The sequence below is a fragment of the Benincasa hispida genome, chromosome 3, assembly GCF_027475165.1.
Source record: "Benincasa hispida cultivar pf3 chromosome 3, pf3_genome.v1.1, whole genome shotgun sequence".
Taxonomy (NCBI): domain Eukaryota; kingdom Viridiplantae; phylum Streptophyta; class Magnoliopsida; order Cucurbitales; family Cucurbitaceae; genus Benincasa; species Benincasa hispida.
Genome location: NC_143480.1, coordinates 4,058,284 through 4,070,231, shown reverse-complemented (window position 1 = coordinate 4,070,231; position 11,948 = coordinate 4,058,284). Strand labels below are relative to the sequence as shown.

The window sequence follows — 11,948 nt, the reverse complement described above, 5'->3', positions numbered from 1 at the left end:
AGGTCGAGAGTTTCTTCTCTAATCTTCGACAGATTAAGGGTTCAACCATCGACCTTTTCAAATTTTGTCCTATTCTTCAATTTCCTTTAGGTCAAGGGTCAAACCCTCAACCTCTTCTTTAATTTTTGAACCCTCGACAAAATATTTTACACAAAATCTCCGTCCTCGAAAATTTCAAAACAACCATATATTTCTAAATAGTTTCAGAACCACTATATTTTCCTAATCACAATATTTAAAAAAAAAAAAAAAAAATCTCCAGTTTGATTTCAAGCATATTTAAAACAATTTTAAAACTATAATCCAATTTCTCAATTAACTTCCAAACACATTTTTGAAAACATAAAATACAACTCTTCATCGAATAATTTATTTTCAAGTTTAAGTTTTCACACTGTATACCAAAAAGATCTTTAGGTACGAAGATGATCATGTCAATTACCGTTGAGCCAAACTCACTTTGATAACAGTTTCTTAGAGTTTAAATCGATACAATTATTATTATTTAAGTTTTAATTGATACAACCTTTTAAACACACGAGCATAAATATCATGAATAAGGAAAAAGAATACTAAGTGAGCAATCTATATATTTTCTAGTAATACTTTGATAAAGTCGTGACCACGCTCATCTCTATGCATTCCCTAATAAAAAAGGATATATATATATAAAGAAAAGTTTCATAGGTGAGATTTTAGTAATCAAATACTTAGATAAATCGTGTAAAGATAGATGCAACTAAAGATGCATATAAACATTTTTCTTATTTTTTATTTTTTAATTCGCAAGTGAGCTATAATTATATTACAGGCTATAGTAAATTATGGTGGCAGTCAAACATTGACTGGTTGACCAAATAAAATTCCATGTCATTCGGACGATAACATCATTTGTTGACGGTTGCTTCAAATCAGAAAGGTCGCTTATTTTATTCTACTTTCTTTTTATTTTTAAATTTTAAATGAATGTCATTTCTAATTATAAATGGACTCAACTCTTGACCACGTATGATTATTTATATTATTATAAATAATATATCGTTGAACTATTATATATATAAACTGTTTTCTAATTTTAGATCACTAACTTCATTTTACAAATAGGAAAGATAAATATATTTAGGACAAAATACATCGTCTTCCATGAAGTTTGGTGACGGGTTGGAAAATTCTTATTTATAGAAAAACTCAAAAAAAATATTTACATTTTATAGTAAAAGTTTCAAAATATATAATATTTTTTAAAACTTTTTTTTTTTATAAAGCGTAAATATTTTTAAATATCTTTTTATATTTAAAAAGATCCCTTTAGGCTAATGTCCATTTAGACATGTTACATATATTTTGTTAATTACAATTCTAGTCCCTTAACTTTGAAGATTGTATATATTTAGTTCATAAACTCTCAAACTTACGAGTTTAAACCCTATTTTTTTTTAAAAAAAATCACGATCTTATTAAAGTAGAAAAAAAAAATTGTCAAGTCTCATTAAACATAAAAGACCAAATTTATGTCTAATAGATTAATTAATTCATACAGAAAAGTCGAATTTGTTAGTGGCCTATTCCACACTAAATAATAAATTAATGAATTTATTAGATACTTTTGAAAATCTAAATAACAAACCGACACAAATATAAAAATTTATACACTTATATTTTTTCTCGTGAAAAAGTTCAATTGCCACTATAATAACATTTTTTATGGTTTGACGAGTTAATAATACGTGCGAGATTGTCGTAAAAAGTTTAGAGGCTTTCAGATCTGCGAGAAAGCATGGGTCTTATTATAAATATGTCATAAATTGACAACATGAATTTACCTCTAGATTTAAGACAACTATATTTTTCACAGGACATATTTCGATCGAACCATATAGTTGTTGAGAAAATTACAAAGCTAGAAATTTAGACCCCGTTTGATAATCATTTGATTTCTTTATTTTTGTTTTTGAAAATTAGACATATTTCATCCATATTTCTTACAATGATTTGTATCTTTCTTAAATATAATGGTTGAATTCTTAGCCAAATTCCAAAAACAAAAATAATTTTTTGAAAGTTATTTTTTTTTAATTCTCAAAATTTGGCTTGACTTTTTAAACTATTGGTAAAAAGTTCATAAATGAAGAAATTTGAAGGTAAAAGTAGTATTCATAAACTTAATTTTAAAAAATAAAATGATTACCAAATGAGTCTTAAAATTTTGAAATAAGATTCGATTGAATTTTACGAACAGAGGGTGGATTTGAAAAGTTAATTTAATTTTATTTTTTAGTACAACAACATATTAAGATCGAAAATATAATTTTATTTGGGAAGTTTAAACATTTTGTTGAGATGCTTGCCATAAACACAAAAATGAACAAAATTGGCATAGAATCTAATAGGAAGGTCAAATTTTAATTATAAATGGACAAAAAGTGCACGATTTACTGAAAAATAATTTGATTGGGTGGGAATATTGAACAAAATTGGAATTGTAATTTGTACCCTACCAATCAAAAGTTTAGGGGAAGTTATTTACATTTTAGTCCCTCAAAATGTTCATATTTTCATTTCATGGGTTAACTTCAATCTAACATGACAGCTTCGTTCTCGGTCCTTTCCGGTTCGTTGATGTTTATGGGACCTTTCATTTGTGTATTCAATCTAAATTTCTGGTCACATTTCTTCAGCCAGACTGTTCTTCCCGCATTAACTTGATCTTCGGCGATTTCTTGGTATTGCCCAGCCGTGTTGATTGGTTTCATTTTTTGTTGTTGTTTTTCTCGATCAACATTTCCTAAATAGGGTTTCTTCGGGATAAGATTCAACTAAGATCCCAAAAAAGAGACGACGAACTCCGGTGATTTTGGGGTTCTACAGCAGTTTTTTTATGCTTCTGATTGCAATGTGTTTGTTTGTTTGTTATATCTGAAATTTGGTTATTCCCAAACCCTGTATTTCACATCCATTCGATCTTTCGGTTATTGGGGGTATGTGTTCTTGCTCGTGTATGAGATTTTTGTTGCCGTATTGCATCGTGTTGATCCACGTTCGGATGTTGGGGCTGAAGGCTTGGTGGGCTAGATGAATTTGTATGTGTAATTTATGGTTTCTGTAGAGTACGTTTGAGCCTTTTGTTAGGTAATTTTCTTTTTGTTGTAGATGAAGAAGCTTAAAACCGAACCTCCGGTTGCGAGGAGGCTCAGGTTATCGCATCTTCTTCTCGTAATTGGAGTGTTGTATTTAGTTTTCATATCATTTAAGTTTCCACGTTTTTTGGAAATTGCTGCAACGTTGAGCGGGGATGAAAATAATATTGGGTTGGATTCAAACGGAGTGGACAGTGAAGGGGTGGATTTTAGCAAAGCATCATTGAGTTCTGTTTACAAGGATACATTTCATCGGAAACTGGAAGATAACCAGCATTTAGAAGCACCATTGACGCCTAAAAAAGAGCCACTTGAAGCGGTGAACAATGTTACCGGACCCATAAAGCCAATTCAACATAAATATGGTCGGATAACTGGTAAAGTTTCGAATCAGCAGAATCATACCAATGATTTTTCTATGCTTGAGAAAATGGCAGATGAAGCTTGGACATTAGGCTTGAAGGCTTGGGAAGAAGTTGATAAATTTGGGTTGAATGAGACTGCCGAAAGTTCTATACTCGAGGGAAAGCCTGAGTCATGTCCTTCATGGATATCTACTGATGGGAAAAAGTTATTGGAGGGAGATGGAATCATGTTTCTTCCATGTGGACTTGCTGCAGGTTCATCTATTACAATAATTGGAACCCCGCATCTTGCTCATAAGGAGTATGTACCCCAACTTTTGAAGGTGGGAGATGATCCTAATGTTATGGTTTCGCAGTTCATGGTTGAATTGCAAGGATTGAAATCTGTAGACGGGGAGGACCCACCAAAGATCCTTCACTTGAATCCACGACTGAAAGGCGATTGGAGTAAACGGCCGGTCATTGAACATAATACATGTTATAGGATGCAGTGGGGAACGGCTCAAAGATGTGATGGTTTGCCATCAAGTAGTGACGATGAAATGCTCGGTGAGTTTATCCCATCCATTCTATTTTTCTTGTATTTTTCATTACCAGCACTCGAACACTCATCACGTGACACTTATTACCGGTGATGGAGCATAATGACCTCAAATTATTGTTTTTGTTGATAAAACCGGTCAAGGCTGTTCCATCCCCCTCCTAACTATTGGGTGTGCAATAAAAACATAAATTTTAATATCTCTCATGCATCTAATGAAAAATTATTCAATGTAGATGCCTCTCCTAATAATTGAACATAGAGTCAAAACATAATTTTTAACTTTTCTCTCATGCATTCATTAGTATAAAACTGTTGGTCACATCGTTCCAACTACTCAAATCATTTTCTTACATCTTCATGTGCAGACTTAGTTGTCTGTTCCTGTTTTGGGAATGCTATAGCAGAGTGGATGAAAGTTTGTAACATTCTCCTCCTATAAATATTTTCACGTCACTTTGTTTTAAACAAATAAAAAGGAAAACAATACCATTATGGTTAAGTTGTGTACTTCTTTCCCCTCTCCAACACCTTAATTATTTCATTCTTCTAGCTGCGCTGCAATGCCAATGCCATCTGACATTTTGTTCCCTTTCAATCTTTTTATTTGACAGTTGATGGAAATCGTCGATGTGAAAAATGGTCGAGGAGTGATATTACAGATTCGAAAGAATCGAAAACAACCTCATGGTTCAAGAGATTCATAGGGAGGGAGCAAAAACCAGAAGTGACTTGGCCATTTCCCTTTATGGAGGGCCGACTGTTTATCTTAACACTACGTGCTGGTGTTGATGGATACCATATAAATGTTGGTGGTCGGCACTTGACTTCTTTTGCCTATCGCCCTGTAAGTATATGGAGAAGAGGAGGATGAAGATAACTATTTCACCTTGGTCTATGTTTGTCTTACTGCTGCAGTTGGTATCGATCATCTCTCCCACGTTTTAATATTAATTTTCTCATATCGTTGACTTTCATTTAGGGATTTACGCTTGAAGATGCAACTGGATTAGCAGTTAAAGGAGACGTGGACATTCATTCTACATATGCTACATCTCTTCCTACTTCTCATCCAAGCTTCTCTCCCCAACGAGTTCTTGAGATGTCTGAGAAATGGAAATCTCAGCCTTTACCAAAGAGATCCATTTTTCTTTTTATTGGTGTTCTGTCTGCTACTAATCACTTTGCGGAGCGTATGGCTGTTAGGAAAACTTGGATGCAATCTTCAGCTGTCAAGTCATCAAATGTAGTTGTTCGCTTCTTTGTTGCACTGGTATGACTCTTGTGTTCATCCCTCTAAGGTATATTCATAAAAGTAGCGCAAACAATAGTAATTTTTGACTTGTTGTAATTGTTTGTGTATCTGATGCATGCAGAAGATGAGGAATCTCGTAACTTTGATTCATGTATTCTGAAAATGTTCTATTTGGATGACAACAAAAGCTCTGTGTGCTACGTTCCACTGACAATTGAATAGGTTGACATTTGAAAAGGAAAATAATAAGAGAGCATGCAATGGTTAGCTATGGTGGTTCACATTTTTAAAAAATAATTTATGAACTACTGTAGTATTGTGTGGCAATCATACAGCTATACTTGTATCATGCTTTATGATGCAAATCCGAAACAGTGATTCAATCCATAACTATCTCTTTCCCTCATTTTCCTTTATAATTAATATGCTGAATGCATTTTCTTTTAATAAGGATTAATGAAAAATCTCGTATTAATCAAAAGAAAGCAAACCACAACCAAAAGGCCTTAGGAACAAGGGATCCTTTATTTGAAATGGAAGTGTTTCTCTCTTCTGACAATGTTTTTGTACCCCTGGAGTGATTTTACCAATTCTTTTACAGGCTTATTTCGTTCCAATTGGTTTTATTTTGGTATTTTGATTCACTTCAAATCCATTCTTTCATTTGGTTGACACATTGTCTTGGCTGTTTATAAAGCTAAATCAAATTATTATAGAAATCTGATTATATAAAACCATACCAAATTGAACTTTAAAGGCCCGATGAAGCCTTTGTGTTGTGACGATGCCATTCTTGCCGACAGTGATATTGATAAGGAGGTGGCAGCCGCATATGATATTAAATGTAGAAGTACTTAGTAGTTTTCTTTCTGAGAATAGAGGTGCTCCGTACATCTTTTATTCGGTTATGGAAGCTTTTTCTTGGCTGCTATCCTATTTGGAAAACAAAGGATAATTTAGATTTTACCTTAAGACTTGGAAAGAGAAGATGGCCTTTATATGTTTTGACTTAGTAATTTCCAGAGGAGGAAATTTCTCATGGAATTCACATGTAGCATTTAGTTATTCTATCTTGGTTATTAACATGTAAGCTGAGTGGCTCCCACACTAATGGAAGACTGTGACTCGTGCTCAGTCAGTCACAGTCCTCCCATCCTCTTTTGCACTCGGGATTTCTTAGATCTTAATTTCATTTATGTTCTTTGATATTTATTTCCATCATTGTTTTTTGTATTTCTTCTCATGTATAAATTCACCATGTAGAATCCGAGGAAGGAGGTCAATGCTGTTCTGAAGAAGGAAGCCGCATACTTCGGTGATATTGTGATCCTGCCCTTCATGGACCGCTATGAGCTTGTTGTTCTCAAGACCATTGCCATATGTGAATTTGGGGTGAGTTTGCGGTTTCCCTTCTGTTTATCATTTCTTGGATCGTCTTCATAGAACCTCTGTACTATAAACTGAGTAGCGTATGACCTTAGTGTATGCTGTTTTTCACTTTCTTCTTGCAGGCTGTGAACTTGACTGCTTCGTATATTATGAAATGTGACGATGACACCTTTGTGAGGATGGAAACTGTTTTAAAACAGATAGAAGGCATTTCATCCAAGAGGTCCCTATACATGGGCAATCTCAACCTCTTGCATCGCCCTCTCCGACATGGAAAATGGGCAGTCACATATGAGGTAAATTAAATATGTTGGCGTATAAAAGTTGGCTATTCTGTGCTCTTATCCCACTGTGTGCATCCTTGAGTTAAATGGCTAATCCACCAATTTTTCTGGACAACTTTCATTCATCAATTAACATGTTTAACACAACATTGCTGCTTGAAACTATAATTGCCAATTGACATTACTTCTCCCAGGTTAACACAAAAGGAGGGCTTTTTCAAATGAAAGAACCCAGTATTATTATTTATCAACAAGAGGTTATAAACTTAGAGAGGATCAGATAGCTCTTATCTCCCAGACCTGAATATCTATCCCAATCATAAAAAAAAAATACCCCCCCCCAAAAAAAAAAAAAAAAAAAAAAAAAACCTTGTAATCTCTTAGAATTCCTTCTTGATTCCTTTCCATTCCTATGGTCTCGTCACTTAATTACAAAAGTGGGCCCACCTAACTCCTTTCCTTTAATATACATTTATTATTGATGGCCCTATCACTTTCTTTCAATCTTTTAAGCAAAAAGCTTTGAAGTTTTGAACAATCCTTTTTGTTTCCTTCTTTACGCTAATGATTAATTTCCATGTACGATATCAGGAATGGCCTGAAGAAGTCTATCCTCCATATGCCAATGGGCCAGGATATATCATTTCCATTGACATTGCTAAATACATTGTCTCTCAACATGAAAACAAGAGCTTGAGGGTCAGTTTGACAACATAAGCCTCATTGTCTCTGTTTGTCTGTGCCCCCATTTGTGTATTAAATAGGATGTTTTGGTATGGCAGATATTCAAGATGGAGGATGTGAGCATGGGAATGTGGGTCGAACAGTTCAACAGTACCGTGGCGACGGTCCAATACTCTCACAACTGGAAATTTTGCCAGTACGGGTGTATGGAAGACTATTTTACAGCACACTATCAATCTCCAAGACAGATAATCTGTCTGTGGGATAAATTGGCCCGGGGACACGCTCATTGTTGCAACTTCAGGTGACAATTTTCCCCACTCTGTATTTCTAGCCATGTTTATTATTCAGTGTAGGCGTCATGAATTCAAACTATGATGCATTATAATTGTTAATTTTTATTTTTTTCTTCAAGATCAGTTTTCCATGTATAGATTATGATGTGGAATGGGCATTTTGATATGAAGTTAGCTTCATTCCTCCATTTATTATATTACTTTTGTCTCGAATGTTGCTAAATGGATATTCTCCCCAACTCTTGAGCTCATGATGATTTTCTGAATACAAGCAAGTTTCACAGGGCCATAACCATAGCCATACTGACTGGTCCTTAAATTCTTTTTCCTTCAAACAAATTACTTAATATTCATTAAGTTGTGGAAGAAAGCTAACTTGAGCTTAACTTAACCTGTTAAGGCAAATACACAAGTACTCGACTATTAGGTAAGAGGTTTAGATGTCCAATCTCACTCAAATGTTCACTAAAATGTTCTTACCTTTAGTTTAAAGCTTTCTTAATTAGAAGTTTAATATGTGAACTTTAATTTTTGTGTCTATTTAGTTGCTAACATTCTAAAAATATTTAATAGGTTCTGTACTTTTTTGAAGTTTAAAATTTTATTAGACAATAAATACAAATCTAAAAAATGAAAGACAGTTTTTATTTTATTTTATTAAAAAAAGAGGGGAAAAAACTTAACTTGTTACCTTTACAATCTGAGAGGGGTTTTATTTTTCTAATAAATAAGTAAATCAATCAACTCTTTCGAAATGGCAGATCAAACCATTGATATTTGTATAATAATTGTTGTTTTATTCCCGGAACTAAGTTTGAATCGGTTAAAAGATGAGTTGGGTTGCTTAATGGTTTTTACTTCAACTTTTCAAACAATTAAACAATCCCACATATTATTCCTAACTAGTTATTATAACAACTAAATAAGTAACTATTTTGTGCATGATATTCAAACGTTTTTTTAATTAAAAATAAAATATTTAATCCTTTTTAAATTGAGTTTAAAATGTATTGTATGAATTCAAATCTACCTTTTAATTGATGATGTATGATAGTTAGCATGTTCGAGTAGGCAAAATTTCAATTTTGACACCTATTTATAGCTTAAATTTACCTAACTTATCAATGTTCAATTTCTTCCTTTAGGTTGAGTATCATACAATTAATTAATGAGTAACAATAATAATTAACACACAAATCATATAACTTCTTTCTTTTAAGTAATCATATATAGTATCAACAACTTGTTTTTTTTTCTCAATAAAAAAAGATCAAATATTAGACTTTTTTTTAATAATTAATAAATTCCCACTAAAATTTCGTTGAAACCATATCAATAAAATATGATAACTACTAAATGCCTTAATAGAATATCTTTTCAAGTGCTTTTTAAATACTTCAAAAAATCATTCCATATAGACTTAAGTAACTCTCTCTCTCTTTTCCCTTCCAAAACTCTATTATTTAAAAAAAATATCGAACGTTTTTTTTTTTAAAAAAAAAAAAAAAAAAGGGACAATCGGACAAATGTCTAAATTAAATAGTCGTTTTTTTTTTTATATATATATATAAAAAGAAAATTCATGATATTAATGAACAGACAGGATAGGATAGGAAGACCAAATGGCGAAAATAAAGGAATTGATTTTGAGTAAAGCCGCAAATCTTCTTTTTCTCCCATTGGGTCTTTGAATTACGTGGGTCCTATCTTTCATTTATTATGTTTATTGAAATATTTTGTATTATTTCTTTATTTGTTTGAGCTCAACGAGGGAAGGAAACAGATCTTTCATTTTGTGTCGATTAAACATTATTTAAGAAACAAAAATACATCTAAATTTGACATTTTATACCAAATTTCACCTACATTTTTTTATTTTATCATAATTAAGAACTTAGACTTACATAAATATTACATTTTTAATTAAATTTCTCCAATATTTATAACTGGAACTAGTTTAGATCTAAAGATTTCCTCTCCAAAATCAAACTTAGTAAAAATTTAAGTTCGACGTGTTTTCAAACATTAAGGTTCCATCTGGTAATTTTTTTTAATTAAATCTATTTTCTTCTTATTTCATACAATGATTTGTATATTTCTTAATTACAATGGTTAAATTTTTTACCATATTCTAAAAACAAAAATAATCTTTTAAAAACAATTTTTTTTTCTATAATTTGACTTAATTTTATAAATCATTAGTAAAAAGTAGATAAAAAAAAAATAAATTTAAAAATGAAAATAGTATTTATAGACTTACATTTTTAAAAATAAAAACAAAAAATCAAATAATTATCAAATGAATCCTTATTTAAATTTAAGTTAATTATTACAAAATTAGCGTAAAAGTTAACATTTGAAATATAGCTAATTCTTAACAAGTTAAAACCAATATTTTTTATGAAACGAATGAGATTTGAATTTCTTACGTCTTACGACTCTTCCCATCATATTTTTGTTTTAAACTTTAAAAAAAAAAAATATATATATATATATATATTCGCACGTGCCAGGGATATCCAACGTGGCAGTTAGTAACTTGGCTTTTGTCCCTCCATCGTTGCCGACACGACACTCGTCTGCCTTGCTGGCTCTCGCGTCGTCCGGACGCGTAATCAAAGACAATGAGATAAAATCTCCATCTGGGTCCCACTCTCTAAATGGGACCCACATTTTTGTCGGCAGCTCCAGCGCGTGTACTTCACGTCCTCCATGTCCTAAGAAAACAAAACGGTTTTTACGCGGCCGTTACAGGGGCTATTTGAGCGCGCGCAGTATGATTCTTGTCGGGACCACTTGTTGCCCTCGCTCTCTTTGCGAGTACAAACTCCGAGACTCGCTATCGGATTTTTACGCGTTTAGGGCTCTCCACGTGGCGCATTATCGAAACGGACGCGTGGGCAATTCTATTGGTATTGGATCGTTCTTTCTGAATTTGCAGTCACGGAAAATCTATGACACTAGCTTGTACAATGTCGATAGTACCCTTTTTGGGTTATATTATATATATCACTTTTTTATATTACATAAATAAATGGTAAAATATAATTTTTTTCGGTTAGGATTATGATGATGCCAAAAATTGACTTGTAATTTAGAGAGAATAATCCAACGGTATGACAAAAGAGTTGAAATTAGTAAAAATAGTAGAGAGTAATTGTGAATGTTTCGACTTATTTTTTATCAATGATTTTAATTTCTATATATATTTAGTATTGTGTAATAAGTACATAGGCTTGTAATGAACCTTTTGATTCATAAAACTGTTGAACTGTTATACTTCAAACAGTCACAAATCACTATTGAAAGTGGTCATTGATGTCTCATCCGCCCGATTTTCCAATAACTCCTTCATGAATCATCCGTTAAAAACTTGAACCACTTCCACTCCGCTTGGTTTGGGAGGTCCACTACTACTACCACATTGAACATCTATGTTAGTACCATGACCTTCATGGTACCGACAGGTGCGATAGAATCTTCATGGTATCTAAAATTAAAGTTTGGGACATAAAATCATATAAATTTAGATGTTTTCCATTAACTTTTAGATTTGTGTCTACGTGAATTATGAAATTTAAAAATGTCTGTAAGTTTATAAACTATCGATTTTATGTCTCGTAAATTCTTATCTAGTTACAATTTTATATCCAGTACGTCTTTCAAATGTTTGAAAATATTAAAAATTAAGTTATATATCATCTAAAATGAGACACCATGTTTTACTAGGAAATTTCACAAATTAACCGTCGTTTATAATGTACTACAGTAGTAATTATAATTAATAATAATTGTACTAAAACTGTCTAAAAACAATAATGAATAGTACCAAAAAAGTAACAATAATAATCAAATATATAGCTCGATATAATAGCCAGTTATGGATCTCTAACGCATTGATTGGTAATATTTTTACTTATTTGGCTTGATGAATTATAATATTACGATTATAATTTCATTAAATTAATTCTCAGATGCACCACAAAAAGTGGTCAAA

The 11,948-nt window shown here is 32.1% G+C and overlaps 1 protein-coding gene across 1 annotated transcript; it reads left to right on the top strand.

Moving 5' to 3' along the window:
- The first annotated feature begins 2,449 nt into the window (after nt 1–2,449).
- Nucleotides 2,450–8,174, top strand: LOC120073635 (Galactosyltransferase family protein). The gene is made up of 7 exons (XM_039026441.2): nt 2,450–4,051; nt 4,658–4,890; nt 5,026–5,316; nt 6,562–6,690; nt 6,810–6,983; nt 7,563–7,670; nt 7,754–8,174. The coding sequence occupies exons 1-7, from the start codon at nt 3,151–3,153 to the stop codon at nt 7,961–7,963; spliced, it is 2,046 nt and encodes a 681-aa protein (XP_038882369.1). The 5' UTR covers nt 2,450–3,150; the 3' UTR covers nt 7,964–8,174.
- The last annotated feature ends 3,774 nt before the right edge of the window (nt 8,175–11,948 follow it).